Genomic DNA, 22,848 nt, shown 5'->3' with positions numbered 1-22,848 from the left:
TAGGGTCTGGTGCTATATATTAACAAAATGATGAAGGTACAGTCAGTCCTCCCAGTCTTAAGGCTGCTTCTGGAATTTGGAAGGTTGCCTGACTGGAACCTTTTCCCTAAGTGGCACCCTGCAATCTTGCAAGTTCATTACTCAGGGGCGTTTTCTGTTATATTCCCAGTTAACCTACCATCTTTTAGTGAAGTAAATGTAAATAACTTCACAAAAATTCATTTTTCAGAATTTATAGAGGGTGTCTTGATGTTTTTGATAAAGTCTATTACAACGTAATTGACACAAACAACAACACTGAAGCTTAGTTATTGTTTTTAATGAAACAAGAGGACGGCACTTATGTGCTGCAGAGCTGTCATTGAGAGGAGCCCTACATTCACGGGACGTCTTTCTCCCCGGTGTGTTATGTTCAGCGAGAGACACCTCCTGCTCATAAGGTCAATCATGATGCCTTCCCCACCTGTAGTACAGTCACTGGCTCTAGAGCAGGATGCTGGAATCCAGGGCTTGTCCAGCTGGGTCCCTCCACACAGCAGAGTCACTGTTGGTTATGTTTCAGTTATTTCTGAAGGTGATCCCTTAGTCTGAATCTGCATATGTAGCCATATGGCTGGAATGTCCTTGCATGTTGTGGAGACTGAACGTCAGGTCAGGGGTCAGGGTTTGACATTCTGTTGAAAGTGAGTTGTGGCACAACACACACAAGAAAGGAGCAGGTGACTGGCTGTGTGCAAGGAGAAGGGCACTGTGGGAATCGTCCTTAAGGGAAAGCTGACGTCTGAAAAAATATTAATGGTCTGTTCAGATTGAAAATGCACGAGGGAGATCTGCTGTTATGTAGGCGGGGATGTCGCATGGTACAGACATGTGTTTGCTGGAGTAAGAGAGGAGATGGAAAAGCTTTCTAAAGGGGTGAAGCAGTTGAGACCATTTCCTAGTGTCAAAATAGCATAGATATAAATAGATTTTGGATATACTGAAAGCAATGATGATTATGTATTCACTTCTCAGTTTTTAGTCCAAATTATATTTTCTGAAAACCATCTTAAAAACTATTTTGAAGCAATATTGGTTACATTCTGCCATTAAGCACTGAGACACTGGACAATCTCATCCGTGGGTGAGACGTCCACTAGCATGCTCAAACCCCAGACCAGACTTCAAGCCAACCCCCTTAGCTCCCTGCCCACCGCCCACCGAGAGTGAAACCCATGCACCAAACAGCAGAGGGGTGGCTTGCCAAAACCCTTTCATTAGGACCATGTTAGAGACCAGCATATTCAGATAACGAGAGGGCCGATAGCGCGTCAGCGGGGTTGCCGGGACTCCTTTGTCCCAGGATTAATGAGACTTTTAGTAATGCTCCCTTCGATGACCTAATGAGACATCCTGTGTGGGAAAGTGTGCAGCCTTGTGCTCCCTGCACCTGCATGGCTGCGCTGCTGAGGTCTCCGCACCAATCAGCTTCCCGGCGTTCCTGTTCGGCACAAAAAAAAAAAACATGGAATAAAAAGAATCCCCGAACATGTAATTGGCAGAAAGCGCTAGGCACTTTTTGCCCCGGACAAAGAGCGATGCATAGAGCTCATTGAGGTTATCAAGAAGGGACCAGTGGTCAATTGGGTCATTGATTTGAATTGTTTGACAGACCCGGAGAAACAAGTGAAGTTCAAAAATCCCGAGCAGAATCGAGAGGTTTGTCATAGAATCTGTTAGAAAGGGCTGTCACTAGTGATTACCGCACTTAAAAGCACTCGGCCAGCCAAAAGTTCCAGTTCCCGTGGCACATTTAATTTGAACTTGCCTCCCTTTGTCCCTGAGCCCTCATGGAGCATGATCTGATTCCAACGGAGAACAGATATGACAGAGCACTCTGTGCCTTTTTTGATCTAACTAAAGTAATATGTTTTTAGGGCCAAGTGACCGACACCAATCGAAGACTCCAGGACGCTGGACGAGAGGTACAGTACAGTGCAGGGCTTTCATGAGCACATCCTTCTGCAGGAGGAGGAAGGGAATGCAGCGTGATTGGACATTAGCACCACAGAATGAGCGGTCTTGTTAATTGTGAGGGCTCTGTGCTCTTTGACCTTCTGGAAGGTGACGGCCCAGACGGAAGAGGTCATCCGTTGCAGGGTCCAGCAGAGGAACATGGCCACTACTGTGGAGAAGCTCCACCTCTGCATCCCTGGTAAGACCCAGCCGATCGGAAGCTCGCCTGCCCCAAACACACCCATATGCACACCATTAAAGGTGGATCACTTGCACCCAATTTTTCCAACATTTTCATCAAAAATGACTACGTGAATCCATTGGCAAAACTGAAGCAGCAAAATTGGAGTGATCCTGTTAGTCAGTTTGGAAAATGAGCAAGCAATCAGGCACACTGGTCCTTAACATTTTAATTTCTTAATTTGTTCTTGCTTTCATGTGTTTCTTTAGAACTGCGCTTTTTTTTTTTTTTTTAATTCACAACAAAAAATTCATGAAAGTGTTTTAAATTCTGTTGGAACTTTGTGGACCATGAGATTTAAAATGATTCTAATCATGTGTGTTGTTTTTGCTCTTTCTTCTTCTGGTCATAAGTTCTGGAAATGTACAGCAAACTTAAGGAGCAGCTTGAATCCAAAAGGTAACCACCACTCACAAGTTTTTGATTATATCGACACTTGATCTCTTAGGTGATGAGTCTGTTGGAAATGTGTTGCTTCAGTCACGTTGCTTTAGTTCAGCCACAAACAAGTCGAGAGGTTTGAAGCTGCGTTCCCTGGAAGCGCTCGCTCCTTTTAGCCGTTGTCCTGTATGAGGTCACGCCAAGCCTGAAAATAATCACCCTTCTTTGTCCATCCTCATCATCTCGGCTGGACATAGCATATCACGGACGGGTAAACAGTTCAGAAACAAAGACAATTGACCTTGTGTGCCCTTCTTCACAGCGCCGAGCTGCCCCAGCCCATCACGGGGGCACCTTCAAATGGAGGCAGTTAGTGCGGTGCATACCTCCACTAATCCGTGGGTCCCCCCTTCTACCTAATGACCCATCCCAAGCCTGAATCAGCAGGAATTCTTTTGCAGTTCACATGTAACGCCGGCCCGGAAGGGCGACTCTCCATGGAAGTGTAGAACAGTTTTCTCAAGACTAGCGCAAATGCTCGAGGCCATGTGCTGTTCTGGAGCAAGGTGGCATGGGGAGTAGGATGTGGAAGTGCAGAAATGTTTAGTTCCTCTTTGAAGGCCCCAACATGCCGACATGAGTTACAAGACATCTTGATGAAACTGCTTCAATATGCTAAATGTTTAACTTACTGTGGAGACTGCAGCATGTGTGGGTGCTAAATCATGCATTTACAGTTTGTAAAGGTCAAAAACATCTTCAGCTACTCCAGAAATCTTTTGGCTTAGGTATCAGTCGCTCTACGAGTGCTACTTAGAGATGGCCACCATTCTGATTGAAACAGAAATCAAGTCCCTTGCCATCCTGAATCTACGCTGTGGCAGAATTAGAACAGGTCTCCTTATGGCCGGATTAGAGTCACACAGGTTAACAAGAGAAGTGACCTCCTTCCAGAACCGTAGCTCCGTTTCTTGATAACTGAGCATTATTTGAACCTGGTTTTCCAGTGGGTCAGTACGACATGTTTGGGAGGAGTGCCTGACGCAACCGTTCCACTGATAACAGTTTAGACAAGATTTTAAAAGGGAACACACCTTTTTTCCACTGTATGGAGATGAAAAGGCCTTACAAATTCTTATAGAAATGAACAGGTGAGGTCCTTATCAGATACAGATGTGTGTTCTTATAGAAATGAACAGGTGAGGTCCTTATCTGATACAGCTGTGTGATCGGTGTCTCTCTGAATTCAAGAATTCAAAGAAAAAATCAAAGGTCCAGGATAAGAATCCGATATCTTGTGAACACTCTCTGTTTATCTGATTTACCAGTGCTTACCTGACTGAAATCTTTCATGATACTGTCATTTTTAATCAGGTTATAGTAATATGTTTTTTATTTATGAGTCTCGGTGCAGCGCATGCCTCTAAACCATGGGTCGTCCCCTTCTCCGTGATGACCCTTCCTGAACCCTAATCTTTTATTACACATAAACGAGACACCTATTCTTGCTTTAGATGTTGAGGTGCAAACAAACAAACAAAGAAAATGCTTATTACTAGCATCTTTCATAAAGAGAAAAGAGATTGGTACTTCAGGTAAAGGTTAGTGTTCCAGTAACACACTTTGTGTCGTTGTGGTCCTCTGTATCAGATATTATGCTGCCCTGAAAACCATGGAGCAGTTGGAGAACATTTACATCCCCCGCGTGAGCCAGTACCGCTTCTGCCAGATCATGGCCGAGACGCTTCCAAAGCTCCGCGAGGAGATCAAAGAGGTCTCCATGTCTGACCTGAAAGACTTCCTGGAGAGCATCAGGAAGCACTCGGATAAGATCGGCGAGACGGCCATGAGGCAGGTGAGAGTCCGAGGGGAAGGCAGCAGTCAGCACAAGTCCTGTTGGCTTTGTTTGTTTAGTTAGTTTTGGAAGTAGCCAATCAGGTCACAGGCCTCAGGGTCCTTCACAGCACCAGATGAGGCTGTGAAAAGTGGATTCGGATTCTTGTGGGCTGCCCTTAGCTCCGTTTGCTTGTCATGTCCAGCGGGACAGTCCCCCTAATTGTGCCGGAACGTTCTCCTGCTCCAGGCGCAGCAGCACAGGACGTTCCTGAGCACTGTGCAGAAGCATGTGAGCGCGGGCTGCACTAAACCCCTGTACAGCCTCAACGGACGAGGAGCCTTCCAGCACAATGGCCTCGCCACCGAGGACGCCACAGATGAAGACGAGGGGGACGATGAAGTATGACCTCTGGCCCCTTTTTGATGTTTTAAATTGCCAAACAACAAAAAAATTCTAATGCTTCTGAATGTCATAAAAAATGAGAGAAAAAATGATAGAAGCTTCCAAAGAACTAGTTTAATTTAGTGACGTTGTTTGAGAAATTACACAGCATGGTGAAGTCATGTTCGCAGTAGACAAGCTCAGCGTTGAAATAATGAGGCCTTACCATGAGTCTTTGGGTTTCCTGTTGAGGTTCTAACTGCACACGACCTAGTGGACTTCTCTCCTGTCTACCGGTGTCTTCACATCTACACTGTGTTGGTACGTAAGTGTGACATTGTCTGTGACTGAAAAAGACAATATCATTCCATATTATTTTTTCAATGTTATTTATTATTACGTTATTTGGGTATTCCCTATGGAGTGCTCCGCTCGGCCGGCTGCTTTCTGTGCTGACGGTGTGTTATCGGTCAGACACTGCTCCCCCAGGTGGTTTACCACACGTCAGTGGCGTATGCTAGAGAAGGCATATCCTGTTTCCACAGGTGTGCCGTCGCATTATGTCCCGCTTAAACCCAGAGTTCAGAGGAAGTTAGCGCAGTGCTGTGCTCTGGTGCTGCCCAGGGGATTACTAGCCCTGAAGTCCTTAAAAAAACCGGAGGAGGGTGGCGTGCAGGGGTGGCCAGCGTCCGATAGGCTTGACCGAGCACTAACCCCCGTTATATTGTGAAAACAAAACGGAGAGAAAGGGCCAAGCTGGGGCATGGATGCCCCTCGCACCCCGGCCTGAGGACGTGTCAGTGACCAATGGTGTGTCCCGAACGGCTTGGCTAATGAGATGGCTCAGGAGGGGTGGGATAAGGTGGGCTGATGAGTCACGCACACATCACTGCAGACGGTGAAGCGAGGCAGGGGAAGGCCGGCGAGCTCACGGCAGAGACGAGCTTGTGCTGCGCGGCCCATGACAAGATCTGTTACTTTCACCATCCTCGTTATCACACGAACACCGGCCGCGGAGCGGAGCCGTTAATGTTGTGTGGTAGCGCATCAGGAAATGATCCGTGTCCTGCATGCATTACTCGGGGTTCGCGCCCCCGGAGGTTGCCCTCGGTGCCCCTTGCCCTTGTCTCCTCCAGCCATGTGAGGACATGGCCCTGCCAGAACATTTCAGTCTGGCCCACATTCTCACAGTGATGGGTCTGATTTGCTGAGCCTGGATGGAAGGTGTTGGGGTGGTGTGGCTTTTGACTGGTCTAAGCAGGAGACACAGGCGTTCCTGTATTCTGTAGCTTGCTGTAGCAGGAACTTGGCAGAAGAAATGTTAGTCTTTTACACTATGTATTGTGTTTCAAGCCTTTTGACACTCCCGAATAGTGCTGGGCAGTGTGATGATGCACTGTTGTTATCGCAATAAACTCTCATGGTGCAATTTTCAGAACATATTGTAGGCGTCATTAGTATTTGTACATGATTCATATCTTTGCTTTGTGAATAATGCATTCACTGTCCTTTTCAGTACATGTGACAGAAATCTGAGTTGGAATGAGCGGTAATGTATAACATGGCATTCTCTCTTAGGGTGACAGAGAGACGTTTGAAAATTACTACAGAAAGCAGAGGAAGAAACAGGCCCGTCTGGTTCTGCAGCCTCAGTCCAACATGGTATGGATTCCTGCTCTTTGAGCAACATCAACCCTCTTCCTGCAGATCTTCCTTTTTTAAACGCTTCTCTACATTGTGTGTTTCTGTGTGTATTCCCAGCATGAAACTGTTGAAGGCTACAGGAAGTACTTTAACCAGATTGTCGGGTAGGTTTTACCATGTTCCTCTAAAACTGCCTTCAGCGCAGCCCACGTGCGATGGCCTTCAACACAGCTCTTCTCCGCAGGTTTTTTGTGGTGGAGGACCACATCCTGCACGCCACCCAAGGCCTGGTCACCAGAGTGTTCACCGAAGAACTGTGGAACATGGCCCTGTCCAAAATCATCGCTGTCCTCCGCACTCACTCGGTGAGCGCTCCTCCACCTCAAAACCCCACCCCCTTTCCCCAGTGTGTCCCTCCTTCACCTCTGTGGCCTGGACCCCGAGCGCCTTCTTTTTGTGATTGAAAGTTGGCTAGCAGTGGGAGTGAGCCGGCTTGACCCCTTTGTTCAGGCTGGCGGACCCAGGCTGTGAGCCCCAGCCACAGGGTTTTGCATAATCCCTCGCCAATTTACAACTGACTGGGCCTTCCAAACACACGCTCAGCCCCAGCGGTAGAGAATATTCACAGTTAATCTGCCGTTATTGTTGCAATCTGTCCTCATTAGGGCCAAGTGACCTCTCTATTAGATCAGATTTAATAGATCACTGCTGAAAGGGCTCACCAGGAAATGGTTCCAATTATCATTCCAAATGCCTTGTTTTGAAAATAAACTTCACACGAAAAACACAGGGTGGCCTAAAACCTTTCGGATCCTGACCTGCGCTAGATGGCACGTGTTTTGTGAAAGTCAGAAAGTATTTTTATGAAGGTTTATGTATGTTGAGAGAGGGGAATGTAGAAACAATTGTTTTGCAAAAAGTCATTTAAATGCGGTTTTGGGGTTAATATTTTAAGAGTTAATATATTAAAAGTCTATATATAAAATTGTTGTGAGTATATAAGTGCTTGTGTGACTACTGTGACTACCTGTGACTACTAAGTGTGTGTGTGTGTGTGTGGGTGAGGGTGTCTGAGAGTGTATCTGTGTGCGTGTGTGTGCGCGTGTGTGAGGGTGTATGTGTGTGTGTGAGGGTGTGTGTGATGGTGTGTGTGTGTGTGTGTGTGCGCATGTGAGGGTGTGTGTGTGTGTTTGTGTGTGTGTGTGTGAGGGTGTGTGTGTATGTGAAGGTGTATGTGTGTTGTGTATGTGTGTGTGTATGTGAGGGTGTGTGTGTATGTGAGGGTGTGTGTATGTGTGTGTGTGTGTGTGTGTGTGTATGTGAGGGTGTTTGTGTGTGTGTATTTGAGGGTGTATGTGTGTTGTGTTTGTGTGTGTGTGCGTGCGTGTGTGTGTGTGTGTGTGTGTGTGTGAGGGTGTATGTGTGTTGTGTTTGTGTGTGTGTGTGTGTCTGTGTGTGTGTATTGGCCTGTGTAAACAACTTGAGGTGTGCTGTCTGAGGTGTGGCCCTGCCGCTGTGTGTCGCTGGAGCTCATTGAGTAGTGTGATTTACGCCCTCAGTCCACTGCTCCTCAGAGGCAGGCTGTTCTCTCTGTGTCAGCGTTTAACGAGGGGACCGCGCTGGTGCGGAGGGGCCGTAAATCACAGCGGCAGCGTCCCTGCGTCACTGGCACGCAGGCCTGACCCTCCTCCTCCTTACACCCCGAAGCAACACGGGAACATGGCCGTGCTCGTGTTATGGAAGATGGCACAGAGACAGAGAAATCTGAGTTCACACTTCAAAATATGTTGTGCTGTAAAGTAAATTTTGACCTGGGACACAACATAAAGTAATATGTCAACACTGTAGACTGACTTTAGACTGTGGCCTCTAAGCTGTGGCAGTGAGGTGTGGAGTGATGGAGGTTGAATCCCGAGTTGTATTAATAAGAAAAATGCACTTATCAAGATGTAGTGTTTACAAGTGATTACACTGTTCCCCCACTGGTGGTGTGTAAGCCTGGTTTGTAGCAGGGTGACACTGTTCCTCAGTGCTGAGGTTATTGCAAGGTTGTGACATGTGTCAATGATGGGAGACAGACGTTTTAATAAGTTCTGGATTGAAAAACAGCAATCTTGTCCTTTAACAGAAAAGACTTGAAAGGTTGTCATCCTGTTCACTACTTGAGTGACATAGTTAATTATCGCACATAAAACAACACCAACAAGTTGCTTACAGTATATTTTCGAAGGCAAGCAACCCCAGAGCAGTTTCCAAGACAGATTTAGAGTCTTTAACTAATTTCGACAACGAGTGGAGTCTGTTTATTGAAAATTCTTCAGGACATGGCCGACTCTCTGTATAGGGAGCAAGATCTTAGGTTTATCCACCCCTTGAGTTCACAGAAGCGCTGGGTACCACATTTGTGCTGGGGGTGGCAGAGAAAGGAGGAGGTTTGTGTATGCAGCATTTGCTGAACCAGTCAGTTGTTACTACCTTGCCTGGGTCAAGCCTCATGCTCCCCCCCCAACAGCCAGGACAGACCCCCCCCGTCAGCACTCAAGCTACATCAGTCCACCCCATGGCCCACCTCCACCACACACACCCCAAGATGGGGGAGGGGGATGACTGCTCACCCCCTCATACAAATGCTAATGGTTTTAAAGACTCATTAATACACTACAGTTTGGATCAATGAGAGACTTGGGGTCAGGTCCCCATTTGGAGGGTAACACCTTATTGGTTACAGCTTCATCTTGGGTGTCCGTATATCAGGCACTGACCTGACAGCACACATTTTCAGCAACATAGATAAACATGCACTCATATGTTAGGAGTGTTAGTAGGAATATTTGAATGTATCACCTCCTTTTCTCTTTCCCTCCCCCTCTCCCCACAGTCCTACTGCAATGATCCTGACCTGGTCCTCGAACTGAAGAACCTTATCGTGATATTTGCAGACACGTTGCAGGTATTTCACACTATATGGTCTCACACCTCACAGACATGCTGCAGCCCCTCTAAAATATCGAACATGTACACATGTTTTCTTCCATCTGCAATTCTACGTTCAAACCTAACTCGTAGCTGTGTTCTCTGTCCTGTGCAGGGTTATGGTTTTCAGGTGAACAGACTCTTTGACCTTTTGTTTGAAATTAGAGACCAGTACAACGAAACCCTTCTGAAGAAATGGGCCGTGGTGTTCAGGTAGTACCTCTTGCTTCGCCGTTGCCTGGGTCCGCAGAGCGTCTGTGTGTCTCAGAGTGAAAACGACATAAGACCTCTGCATGTAATAAGGATTTGCACATTGAGCTGTGTTATAAGTAGCGTAAGTGCTGGGTTTCTTCTTCCCTTGGTGAACCAGGGAGATATTTGAGCTGGATAACTACAGTCCCATTCCCGTAGAGAACGAAGACGAGTACAAGTCTGTGGTCGGCAGGTTCCCTTTCCATGACGCAGAGATCGAAAAGGTGCGTCTGGCACATACACCGTCACAACACAAACGTTTGAAAGTCCTCCGTCTAAAAAAGCATGTCATAACACGGACTGTTGCGTCTTGTGCTCCGTTCAACAGCAACCATTTCCGAAGAAGCTTCCCATGTCTCAGTCTGTGCCTCAGATTTACATACAGGTGAAGGAGTTCATCTACGCCAGCTTAAAGTTTTCTGAGTCTCTGCATCGCAGGTCAGTGATCACACCTGGGGCTCCAAGCCACTCGTCTGTGTTAGGCTGACAAAACATTCAAACGTGCTCTAATAAAAAGCTCTTTTTTTCTTTACATTCAATTCGAAATGCTTGGTTCCCAAATAAAAGATTTGCTTTGAGTGTCAGTGAGGGATAACGGTTATCAGACCAACGCCGCATTTAAGCTGAAACCAAAACATCTGTGTGAGGGAAGAGCTAGCTCAGCCTCGGGCTAATCCGGCTCCGCGGCTGCTGTCATTGTTGCGTTCAAGCACGCAAACAAATTTATCAGTGAGCAGTAGCTTAGCAAACATGCGGCTCAGCTACTCTCCCGAGCCAAATTTGAGCAACGGCTTAGCTCAGCTGTCACTCATCTCCCGAAAGCTGTGGCCTGCGGAGCTCTTATCTCAGACAGGGCCACAGAGAGTGAGTGAGCTGACCCTCAGCCACACTCTCCATGGGAAGCCCCACTCTATCCCGCCCCACGCCCCAGGAGTGGTGCTGATGTGCCCTGGGCACGAGGGCGGGGCCAGGGCTCCATTGCTGGTACCATCGCAGGGCCCTGTGTTGTGGTGGCTTGGGCAGGCTGGTCTGGCTTGAATCCCAGGCTGGGAGAGGGTGTGTGTTTGCTGTTTACCCCACTGGTAGATGGAGCATGTTGGGGTCGACCTTCTCACCGTTGGGTTGATCTTTCCCTTCTGGCTCTGTGGTAATCAATGCAAATGACCGTGAATTTCACACTCCACTCTAATTGTTTCTTTGTCATGTTAAGTGAGTGGTAATGAGTAGCCTCTGGACCTTTCTATTGAGTATTGAGTATTTGATTACCTGACCCCTCCCTCCTAATCAACATTACACACACACACACACACACACACACACAGACCCTGTCTGCAAAGCCAACACACTCCTGTTAATGCTCTCACTTGGATGTTGCTGCTAAGATGGACTGAGAGTTAAAGAGAGACACACCTCTCAATGTTCTTATAAACTTTGATGTGCTGGTGTGTGTATTAAAGTTATGTTCTCACTGGTGTTATTTGACACTTTAACATCACTGAGAACCTTTGCACCAAAACAATCTTATTCTACATCATTTTCCCCCCACATTAGTCAAGCAGGTCCCAAACCAAAGCTGAAAAGTTCTGTTGTGCCGAAAGTACCCATGCAGTTTACCCACCTGACCTTTGCCACAGCTCTACCGAGGTCGACGACATGCTCCGTAAATCAACCAACCTCCTGCTGACGAGGACGCTGAGCGGGTGCTTGCACAACCTCATCAGGAAGCCCCATATAGGCCTGACGGAGGTCAGCGGCGCCACCCTCGCGGGCGGAGGTCAGCCCTCACTGTCCCACCTAGACCAGTGCGACATTGTGCCCTTATGCAAGTTCTACTTTCCCCAGCTGGTCCAGATCATCATCAACACCACCCACCTGGAGCAGGCATGCAAGTACCTGGAGGAGTTCATCACAAACATCACCAACGTCTCCCCGGAAACGGTCCACACCACCAGGCTCTACGGCCTCTCCACCTTTAAGGCGAGCGGCCCCAACTTCCTTCTTCTGCTGCGGCTGTAAATTGCCCTGCCGTGACACCTGGAACGATGCGGTCGTGTGCAGGTTATTGCTTCAGGAGCTGTCATAAACTTTACAGAACAGTTGCTCCTTTAGGGCATGTGAGTGCCAGCAAGGCCAATTGGTTTGATCAGAAGCCAAGGCCTTTTTTTTCCTTTCCTGTAACACTCAGTAATAATATTATGGCAACTAGCCAGACGGCATTTAGTGCCGCAACCGCGAAGCACCAGTAGCAACCTGTTTAGGTTGCAGACGCTCTTGTATCTAATTCATACACCTCACAGCATAATGTGCTCGTTAAACTAAGCAACTCGATCGGCACTTCGCTCGGGTTTCCGCACTGCAGTCAGGTTGAGACGAAGGAACTGACCTGCCTGTGCTGCTATGTGCGCAGGATGCCAGGCACGCCGCCGAAGGCGAGATCTACACCAAGCTCAACCAGAAAATCGACGAGTTCATCCAGCTGGCCGACTACGAGTGGGGCATGGCCGAGTCGGATGGGCGGGCCAGCGGCTACCTCATGGACCTCATTAACTTCCTGCGCAGCACCTTCCAGGTCTTCACGCACCTTCCGGTGAGGCGCGCTCCGCAGAGGGGCAGGCCCTCGGAATTTTAAGCGTGGCCGCTGAGGCGAGCCTCTCCTGTTTGTTCTGGTAGGATATCTGTTGCTGCATGGGTGGAGTTGAAGGATGTGGGGTCTGGGGGAAGGGGGGGGTTGCTTTTATGAGGATTTGTTGTGCCATTTCATGAGGGCAGAAGTTCTCCAAACGCAGACCAAAGGAATACAATACCTGAGAAAGCCATTAATTTGCTGCATACTGTGTGATACCAAATTGGTTTACAGTAGCATTGGAAGTCAAAACACAGAGATAAGAATCTAATACTGGAAATAGCATTTTATTAGCATTAACTAAACAAAAGAAGCATTTAGATTCTTTTCTATTTATTTAGCTTTTTTGGTCAATTCATCAAAGGCTTCACTGCTTAGTAAGCCATCAAAATCTGACTCATTTGAATACCTTGCTTAGTTAAGTGGTATGACCCTCAGCGTAGCTGTGCAGTCCCAGTAGCTCCCGGACGCTCCTCCTCTGATGCTTGCCTGCTTTCAAGCTCCCCTGTGCTCAGAGAACTATTGCTGCACCTCCACTTCGGTTTCCACTGCTGTTGAGTTGGTCAGTTTGATTTTTCAGGAATGTCTTTTCTCTGTCTGTCTTTCCCTGCCCCTCCGAGTGACCGTAGCCTGTTTCTTTCTGCCAGGCATGCGTATCGGACCTTTCGTTATCTGTCCATTTATTGCTGCCACACTTTTCTTTCCCTGTCTGTGTTTCATTTGGTTGGGGGTTCCACTCAGAATAACAACAATGACCATGGCGCGATGTCGGTGAGTAAAGCCTCCCCGCTCCCCCAAGGGGGGCGGGGGGAACGCATGCCCGCCTCCGCTGTGTGGACCCGCCTCCAGCCTTGCTTTGCTTCCTCCTCCACATGTCATGCCGACAAAAAAAGCGGACCAGAGCAACTGTTGTGGTCACCTGATGTGCCCCACCTCCCCAACCCCCTTCCCCCGTCCCGACTTGTCTAATGTGAACGGCAGCATCTGCTGAACGTAGGACGGATTCTCACTTGAGACGTCACCCTGCCGCATGCACGGTAACTCTCACTGAAGCAGAGAGCATTATCAAACGTGTAGTGCGAAAAGTCCTGCGTCTGCGCGCGCGTGTGGGGGGGGGGGGATGCGTGTGCATTCAGGTAGACACGCGATCAGCCAGAATGCTGCAGAAACGTCCGCACCTTCTTTGCAACAAAACCAAACACCATTACTGCACACTAGTGTTTTGCGGGGATGAACCTTTTCAAACTTGCATCAAACCGCCAACTTCCATAATGCCGGGTAATGTAAAGTGAATTTTTGTCCACCGCCAGCAAATGATGTATTCCTTCCATGACACACTGCAGATTTATAGTGCAGTGTAAACAAACAATTTTTTGTTGTTGTTTAAGTGTTCTCGGCATTCATTGAGTTGTTTCTGTAGTAAGTTGTTCTTTATTGTCCATGATGCTTCCTGCAAAGCCTGCACCATTCTCTCCTGTCCATCGCTGCAGGCGACGTGGCCTATATACACTGCCTCATAAAGCTGTCAGTATGTCAGTGGTTTTAGTTGTTATAAGATGCGTTGTTAATCTAACAGTGCGCCGTATGGACGTGACGTGCGCTGTATGCTCTGTGGTCCTGCTGTATTGTCCTCGAGAAGAAACCTCTCAAATACTCAGCCTTTTAGTTCCTTGTACTGTGACTCCACTTGCTGGACAGTGACTGTTTTGGTGCGTTAGTGCTTGCTTTTAAGTCCATTTTTGTAATATTTTGAATATTTTGCATGTCTCCTAACAAGTGGCATGGTTAATCTCTAGCTTTTAAACTCTGTTCTTTAAATGATGTATTGGTTAGTCGGTGTGGGGCTTGAGTGTGTGTCATTACTGTTTGCCATTATTTGTAATGCAACCTAACCCAAGCATGTCACTCATGATGAAGTGTTTCTAATGAGTGTTAATCACAACCTAGTAACGAGGTTGTTGATATATGGAAATTGTTCTGCCTGTTTGTTTGCTGAAAGGTTTCTTGTTTGTTTATTTGTTTTGTTGTTGATCAATTAAGGGTCGTAAATGTCCAAGACCAAATGAAAATTAGAAGTTTTGGGTTCAAGTCATTGGAATGTGTGTTGGTCTAGCAGCTAGTGCATGAGTGTGTATGTGTGTGTGTGTGTGTGTGTGTGTGTGTGTGTGTGTGTGTGTGTGTGTGTAACCCGGCCTATTACGAGCCCTATAGTTGTACATAATCGGTCATTATGAGTATGTGACTTGTCAGTCTCAGCGTCTGAAACATTCAAACCTTCCTTTTAAAGCAACGGTCCTCATGACTGTGGAAGTAAAGATCTTTCTTTAGAATGTTTTTGGGTTTGGCAGGTCTTCGTTTCTGAGAAGGACTCGTTATTTTGGTTAGAGTGATGTGAAGATCCTTTTGATATTTCCAGATCCATGTCACCTGATACTGATACAAACAGCTGAATTGCTTTCATTTATACATTCATATGGTAAATCAAATTGAAAAGTTGAAATGTTTTTGTCCGTGATGCAACTTACTTCAGCTCGGCTCTGCCACAGTGCAATACAGTATGATAAATGATCATACTGACCCCTGTTAATTAGTCATATCTGTCAATACCCAGCGTGGTACTGATATGATTAATTCAGTCTGTGTACTATTACCTTTGTGCATGCATAAACAGATTTATGACGAAACCTTTTTTTGAAGAAGAAGACAATGAACATGAAATAAAAAAAAACAATATCATTAAAAGTTAAATAGTTGAAGTTTGGTAATGACTAATACAGCACTGATTGTAATACAGCACTGATTAATGTCTCTGCTGCTGTCTCCCTGTGTGTGTGTGCGCTTGCATGCATGTGTGTGTCTGTGCGTGCGTACATGTGTCTGCATGCGTGCTTGTGTGTGCATGTGTATGTGTGTCTATCTGTGTGTGCGTGTGCACGTGTGCATGTGTCTGTGTGTGTGTGAGTGCATGTGTGTGTCTGTGTGCGTGTGTGACTGCGTTTGTTTGTCTGTGTGTGTCTGTCTGTCTGTGCATGTGTGTGCGTGCGGGTGTGTGTGTCTGTCTGTCTGTGTGTGTGCGTGTGAGTGTGTGTGCGTGTGTCTGTCTGTCTGTGTATGTGTGCATGTGTCTGTCTGTGCGTGTGCGTGTGTACGAGTGCATGCGCATGTGTGTGTCTGTGTGTGTGTGCGTGTGTGTCTGTCTGTCTGTGCGTGTGTCTGTCTGTCTGTGCGTGTGTGTGCATGCGGGTGCGTGTATCTGTCTGTCTGTGTGCGTGTGTGCGTGTGTGTGTGTGTGTGTGTGTGTGTGCATGCGGGTGCATGTGTCTGTCTGTGTGCGTGTGTGTGTGCGCGTGTGTGTGTGTGTGCATGCGGGTGCGTGCATCTGTCTGTCTGTGTGTGCGTGTGTGTGTGCGTGTGCGTGTGTGTGTGTGTGTGTGTGCGTGTGTGTGTGCGTGTGTGTGTGCGTGTGTGCGTGCGTGTGTGCGTGTGCGCGTGTGCGTGTGTGCGAGTGCATGCGCATGTGTGTGTCTGTGTGTGTGTGCGTGTGTGTCTGTCTGTCTGTGCGTGTGTCTGTCTGTCTGTGCGTGTGTGTGCATGCGGGTGCGTGTATCTGTCTGTGTGCGTGTGTGCGTGTGTGTGTGTGTGTGTGTGCATGCGGGTGCATGTGTCTGTCTGTGTGCGTGTGTGTGTGTGCGCGTGTGTGTGTGTGTGCATGCGGGTGCGTGTATCTGTCTGTCTGTGTGTGCGTGTGCGTGTGTGTGTGTGTGTGCGTGTGCGTGTGTGTGTGTGTGTGTGTGTGTGTGTGTGCGTGTGTGTGTGCGTGTGTGTGTGCGTGTGTGCGTGCGTGTGTGTGCGCGTGTGCGTGTGTGTGTGTGTGTGTGCGTGTGTGTGCGTGTGTGTGTGCGTGCATGCTGAGCAGGGGAAGGTGGCTCAGACGGCCTGCATGTCAGCCTGTAAGCACCTCGCCACGTCTCTGATGCAGATGCTACTGGACACCGAGCTCAAGCAGATTAGCATGGGAGCCATCCAGCAGTTCAACCTGGATGTCATCCAGTGTGAATGTGAGTACTGCTGGACATCACACAGTGTGAACATAGAAACCTCTGGACATGGTGAATGCGGTTTAACAGACCGCTGATTGGTCAAAAGTGCCTAATTTACCTCCACTGGGTGATTTAGGGTTAGCTCTTTTCAAACAGCTAAATGCAAAAATGCAGACACAAATGGTTCTTTTTTTTAAAGTTTATCTTACAGTATAACTATTTCAAAGAACAGTCTCACACTGTCCTCTCTTGGAAAATGACAAACCAATACAACACTTAACTGCTATGTATGATCACACAGAGAATGTATCACTTTACTACCTTTATACTTGTATACACTTTTATGGAAGGAAGAAACTCAAGAAGAGGTGAGAGTCACTCAACTCAGTTTACTTGGTAGAAGAAGTCTGCTGCTTGGTGAAGCTGTGGTTTTCTTATGAGATGGATTTTGGTTTTTTGGGGGGGGGGTTGTGCTAGCACAGATCATGTCTGTGTCATTCATCTACTCTAGTTTGGTATATTCGAGTGTAAATACACGCAGGCAACGAATAAGGACAGCAAGGATATCCTGTTTTACTTGCAATGTCTTTCTCCTCGCAGTGTTTGCCAGTTCAGAGCCTGTGCCAGGATTCCAGGGGGACACACTGCAGCTGGCATTTATTGATCTGCGACAGGTATGCACCCCTACCCTCAGTTGCACCTGAGAAGACCCAGGAGCTGGGTGAAGACCAACAGACCACTGCTGGACCTGTCTACACACAACTGCCTTTCTTTTAAGTTGGAGATCATTGAGATTTAGCCTTCTATGTTGAATTTTGTTAATTAACTCTTAATCTCAACTTGAAGTGTTTGCTAATATTAGTGGTTATCTTTCTAATGATAGATTTGAAGTAGGCTGTTTTGGATGGTCTGTGTTAAATATATTTTGGGAAGCTTGCTTTGAACACCTTAGAATGAGACAAGACAGTCATCTTCACAGGGATGGATTTCGTGAATATTTTGGTGAATAAGATCATTCACTACATACAAGCCTTGTCTTTTGACTGGCATTTGACAGCAGTCTTAGTCTTACCGTCACACCTGTCCACATGTAAGAGATGTCACCAGGAATGCTACACTGTGTCTATGATATTGGACTTGGATTGGAAATACCCAGGATGTCAGAAAGTGGACCATTTGCTGTGGTTCTGGGATTTGTAAAGGCCTCTAAGGCCTCGTCTCCGGGTCATCTTTGGAGTGTAACCGAATATTGCATGGCTGTTTTTTTGTGGAAGGCCATACGCGTGTCTTAACAGAAACTTGCAAGACAGGGCGAGTGGCTTTTCCAGATGCCTTTCATCTGTGTTTCCTTCTGTCGTGTCTGCTCTGACTCAAGTGTCTACAGATTTGGGCCTGCCTGCGCTCACTGTTTGTCAGGCCTTGCTTCTTCTTCATAGGAAATAAAGAATCACGCAGTAGTTGTGGCATCTAGCCACAAAAAGCAGAATTTTTCAAATGCAAGTTTGTTCTAGGAGATCAAACAGCTACAGAAGGCATACAGAAGGCTTTTTTATCTCGTGTATGGGGAACACTAGCAATCATCAGTCTCTCATACCAAATCCAAACGTATCACAGAACTGACCAGTGGCTGGTAAACCCAAGCCCACTCCTGTCTGCCATGTCTTGGCCTGACCACCATGCATGCCAGCCTGCTTTGATATTCACCATTCCTTCAGGAGGATCTGCCGACAGCTCTTCTCAAGTCTGATATAGCTTCCTTTTAAGTGGAGGGAACAGTGAGGGCTCTCTGGTCAGGGCCAGGGTGCCTCGGTCACAGATAAGGAGAGGAAAGTGCCAATGGTCAGGCTTCACACTGCCCTGCCCTGCACACCCCCAAAAAACCCAACCTGCCTGTACAAAGGTTAGCTACTCATTCTGCACAGGGCATTCACTGAAGCAGCTCGCCACCCCAGGACCAATCAAGGCCTGGTGTTGAGCGTGACCAATCAAAGCCCAGTGTGTGTGTGCTTGGGGGGGGGGGGGGGGGGGGGGGTGTTCAGGTATCAATTTTGACAAGGGCCTAAGGTAGCACACAAGATGGATCCACTAGAATTGGTCTGTTTGAAGATGTGCTGACCCCAAATGGAGGGGTCACAATGTTGCTGTCAGTCATGCGATGGCTAATGGAGAGACTTGTTTACTTTGTGGTGTTTTAAACAATTTTCTTAAGCCTTTGTTACCTGTAACTTGATTCCTTTGAATGTAGCAGAACCGTGGAAGCTAAAGCTAATTGAACACTTTAAGCTCACAGATGTCATGAGAATTTCTAAAGATTATTGGGTCTGTAGGCATTGCAGTTTCCATGTTACTATACTTAAAGTACATTAGAAGAGAGCAGTGTCCCTGAGTTCAAACACAACCTCTACGAGTGTGCATGAGGAATCGCAGTTGTTTCTCGTACACTCAGACGGAAAGCCCCTGATGATTTACAAGTAATTTATCAGCTGTGATCGACCTTTAATTAAACGCCCCAAGGGACGCACATTATTATCAGATACGTTACAAATAAGGAATGCGACCCATATGCAGCAAGGTGATCGGGGTCATATCATAGTGGAATCTCTTTGAAACCCTGTATCCAGACACCAGTTGATCCTGATCGAGCATGTGTTTGCTTGAGAGGTCTTTTCATTCACCGTCGCCCGTCTCGGAATTCCGATAAAAGCCTGGAGATAATGAGCGAGTGTGAGGGGTGAGCTGAGGCAGACTGGGAAAGAACACACTGGAGACTGGGGGGGGGGGGGTCAGGCAACCCGGTCAGAGCCGCTATACGCCCTGACAGGTTGAGTGTTGCTGCTGCTGTGCACTCAAATGGGCTTTCACTTAACTGTTGTGCCCCGTGGGTGAAATACAATTTAGAGGGGATTAAAGTCAGCCTTGCTCACGCCCGGCTCCGAGCTGCCGTGATATCGCGTGGTAGTGCTCATCCAGCATCCAGTGCAGTTCTGCAGAGGTGTCTGTGCAGTGTTGCACCCACTCGCGACAAAACATTGTGACACACTAGCATAAATGTTCTACACGTGCTTGAAAAAGCAACGTATTTTAGCTAGAATGCTGTTTGCCTCCACTATACCAATGCTTATAGCATAAAAATGCCAAGCTGTCTTGGAACTTGCGCGTGTTGGCATTCCCAAACTCTGACATTGTCCTATCCACTTTCCCACTCCACTGTCCTCTTACTTTAGAGATGGCAGTGCCACACCCCAGCAGGAGAGGCAGACAGTGCTACCTCACACTCTGGTGACCAGCCTCTCTAATACAGGCCACAGAGCAAGGGTGAAATTAACTTAGCTCGAAAGCCCACCTTTTCAGGGCTCCTCAGTAATGAACGAGCCAGCCAGAAATTGCTCCAACCCCCCCCAGTTGCTACATATCAATAAGTGCAGACTGGGGGGCAACAATGTCTCCCCCTCCCCAGTTCACTGAACACTATGCATCTGCTGTCTGGCTGTGCTTTGCTGTCGAAGGTGCAAAGTGCCAGGTAGGTAGTATGTGACTGTGGCCCAGAGAAGAGGCTTGGTTAGTGCCTGTCGAGGTTATCCAGAGGTCACCCAGTGATTTCTCTTCCTTTCGCATTTAAAGGGCCTGCTGCCAGCTTCCCAACAAGAGCACTAACCCCCACCAGCAGCTGGAACAGCCCCCTCCCCCAGCCAAAGCCACAGCACCTCACATCTCCAGGGAATCAGTGCCACCAGCACTGCTGGATCGGTGTTGTCATGGTGATTGTTTGTGTTACAGCTCTATTACAGCTAAGTGGGATCTGTGCTTCTTTGCGTTGCAGCTCCTAGACCTGTTCATGGTGTGGGACTGGTCCACGTACCTGGCGGACTATGGCCAACCCACCTGCAAGTATCTCCGCGTCAACCCCTCCACGGCACTCGCACTTTTGGAGAAGTCAGTAATCATCTCGCACATCACTCATTTCCTTTGTTGTGTTTAACTCTGTTTCTCCCACCTCTACCTAAAAACAGAATGTTTCCTGATGTGTAGAAATGCACAGATGTTGTTAAATTGGCAGGTAAATGTTTAATGGTGCCAAATTTCCTTTTTCATTATCACCTAATGTGTAATTTTTCTCCTCTTTTTATCTTTTCTTTATTATTGTTGCTACCACCAGAGTGAACAGAGGGTAGGTCTCAGCAGTTTCATACTGCAATTTATTCTTGGAATGTCCTTATATACTTACACAATTCTTTGTTTTCGGTATTGACTTGAAGGTTTGTTGGGTCTTAAATGGTCACCATCAGATAAAACATTCCTTTAGCAACAGCAGAGCAGCAAATATAATTAAATGTAACTTAGCTAATGTAAATGTCTGGTTTAACTTCATTTATATTAGCAAGCTTACAACTGCCGAGCAGAGATAAGACTGTTAGTACCAAAAGTTGCGTTAATATAATTAAAAATACATTTAACCCCTAAAATGTTATCAACCCACTAAGGAATGAATTCCCTCCTTAACCAGAAATCATAGCACACGCTCATAGAGGCTATGGCAGATGGCCACAGCTAACTTTTTGTTGGCTGTTCAGAACACAGCACTGCTGTAATGGATGTGTACTCATCTTCTGTGTTGCCAGGATGAAGGACACTAGCAAAAAGAACAACCTCTTCTCCCAGTTCAGAAAGAACGACCGAGACAAGCAGAAGCTGATCGAGACGGTGGTGAAGCAGCTCCGGAGTCTGGTGAACGGCATGTCCCAGCACTCCTAGAGCCCCACCCGCGCTCCACCCGTGGCTGCATGCCGCCCCGTGGCTCCACCCCCTGTCCACCAGCTTTGTTTGGACGTTGTAAAGGCCTGGTGCGGAGTTGTGACCAACAGGGTACACCACAGCTACACGTTTCATTCTAATTGCCAGTAGCGGTTTCTGTGTCTGCTGCCAAAATGTCTCCCACTGTGTCACTTTTCATTTCTCACTTAATTGATATTGTAAATACGGAACAAAAGGGAGGGGGGGTAGGGTCAGTTTACCAACTTAAACAATTAAGCAGTAATTTTTCTTGTAATGTATTTTTAATGGCCAAGAATTATGTTTTGTATATTGTGAAAGTGAAGCGATTGTATCATTTTGATGGAGTGTGTTCAGAGTTCTGGCAGGGCAGATGTCGGCGTGAAGGATCATGACGTCCACCTGCGGGACCGATGTTCATGTTGAGATACTTCTGAAATTCTCCACAGTGTGATAGGGAATTATGTTTTTACTGTAAATATTTTAAAATATATTTAACACACTATCATAAAATCATGCTTCCCACTGGTATGGTTTGAGTCAAATTTGATTTGATTAGGTAACTTGTTGGAGGGAAAAACTTTGCATGAGAATGCGTGTTTGGGTTTTGGTGGGGATTTTTTGGGGGTGGGGGTCTTTCTTTTTCTTCTTTAATTTGAAGGCCAGATGAACTTTTAGTAACTTATACATGTATTCAGAATCTTCTCTTCTTGTAAGGGAACATGAACTTGAGTTGCTGAATACATTTCAAGTACATGATATACAAAGCAATTGTTGAATAGGGTTTTATTTAATTTTTATTTCCTCAGGGTGTAATGAAGGCTTTTGAGTTTGAATCACACGCTAAGATGAAACAAAATGAGCAATAATTGGTCCAGTCACTGAAGCAAAGCTGCATTTCAGATTTAAATGTTCTTGGTCTTTCAGCATTTTGCACTAAATATTTAATTTGCCTCTCTTGTTGTTTGTTTGTTTTTTAAATGGAATGTAGAGATTCTCTACTCAACACAAAAGTGGGGAAAGTTATAATATTCCATTCCCTGAATCTTGATATGTAAAGTAGACTTTAAAACTGTATTTAAAATTCTCAATGATGCCGCACCTGCAGTGGCAGGATGGTCTCAGTTCTCCCTGTTTGTGTCATGACTGAACATAACTACCTTCTTATATCCCATTTATCATTTGTGTCAAAAAAGTGAGCGTGGCCGAGAATTTTCAAACTGGCAGCTGTAGCATGAAATTCAGCCATGAATTTCACCGAGAGCGCCCAGTAACTTAAGTTGTTTCCAGAATCCAATTGTTTTTCTTGGTGTGCTTTAATAAAATGTGATCACAAAATGCCCCCATCTGAGTCATTTACTTGTCACTTTATTTACTGCAGGGATTGACCTGCCTCGGCCAGCCGTTTTGCATGGTGGGGAGATTGGTCATCTGAAGTAACGCGATGAGCTGACATGTTTCTTTACATAGCCAGTCTGGTCTGGCACAGTAGAGGCTGTGGGGAGGACAGGCTAGACGGTAGAAAATGTCTATTCAAAAAAAGTTGCATAAGACAGACTAGTTTAAGAACCTTAAATCAATTGGAAATAAGATGAATATTTAACATGATGCTGGACAAAATGTTATTTTTGTTTGTGTATTATTAATAATATTGTTATTATTAGTGCTATTATTAAACTGATATTTTTAACCCAATGTTAAAAATGTATAA

The 22,848-nt window shown here is 46.5% G+C and overlaps 1 protein-coding gene across 7 annotated transcripts in view; it reads left to right on the top strand.

Annotated features, from left to right (window-relative positions):
* Positions 1-22,479, top strand: part of exoc6 (exocyst complex component 6) — a 28,693-nt gene extending 6,214 nt beyond the window's left edge. For 2 of the 7 annotated variants that reach the window (XM_027021665.2, XM_027021666.2), the window contains exons 3-24: positions 1,917-1,964; positions 2,104-2,194; positions 2,590-2,635; positions 4,268-4,472; positions 4,701-4,853; positions 5,088-5,156; positions 6,414-6,497; positions 6,597-6,643; positions 6,724-6,844; positions 9,358-9,429; positions 9,568-9,665; positions 9,823-9,928; positions 10,033-10,142; positions 11,339-11,450; positions 11,547-11,681; positions 12,112-12,291; positions 13,069-13,098; positions 16,244-16,385; positions 16,968-17,041; positions 20,188-20,300; positions 20,524-20,535; positions 20,987-22,479. In XM_027021665.2, coding sequence (XP_026877466.2) covers positions 1,917-1,964; positions 2,104-2,194; positions 2,590-2,635; positions 4,268-4,472; positions 4,701-4,853; positions 5,088-5,156; positions 6,414-6,497; positions 6,597-6,643; positions 6,724-6,844; positions 9,358-9,429; positions 9,568-9,665; positions 9,823-9,928; positions 10,033-10,142; positions 11,339-11,450; positions 11,547-11,681; positions 12,112-12,291; positions 13,069-13,098; positions 16,244-16,385; positions 16,968-17,041; positions 20,188-20,300; positions 20,524-20,535; positions 20,987-21,119 — 2,181 coding nt within the window. In that variant the 3' untranslated portion in view covers positions 21,120-22,479. The remainder of the gene's footprint in view (positions 1-1,916; positions 1,965-2,103; positions 2,195-2,589; positions 2,636-4,267; positions 4,473-4,700; positions 4,854-5,087; positions 5,157-6,413; positions 6,498-6,596; positions 6,644-6,723; positions 6,845-9,357; positions 9,430-9,567; positions 9,666-9,822; positions 9,929-10,032; positions 10,143-11,338; positions 11,451-11,546; positions 11,682-12,111; positions 12,292-13,068; positions 13,099-16,243; positions 16,386-16,967; positions 17,042-20,187; positions 20,301-20,523; positions 20,536-20,986) is intronic. The other 5 variants (XM_027021668.2, XM_027021671.2, XM_027021669.2 and 2 more) reach the window with 3 other exon arrangements.
* The last annotated feature ends 369 nt before the right edge of the window (positions 22,480-22,848 follow it).

Source organism: Electrophorus electricus, chromosome 14, assembly GCF_013358815.1.
Source record: "Electrophorus electricus isolate fEleEle1 chromosome 14, fEleEle1.pri, whole genome shotgun sequence".
Taxonomy (NCBI): domain Eukaryota; kingdom Metazoa; phylum Chordata; class Actinopteri; order Gymnotiformes; family Gymnotidae; genus Electrophorus; species Electrophorus electricus.
The sequence above is the reverse complement of the archived record's forward strand: the minus strand, read 5'-3'. Positions and strand labels throughout refer to the sequence as shown.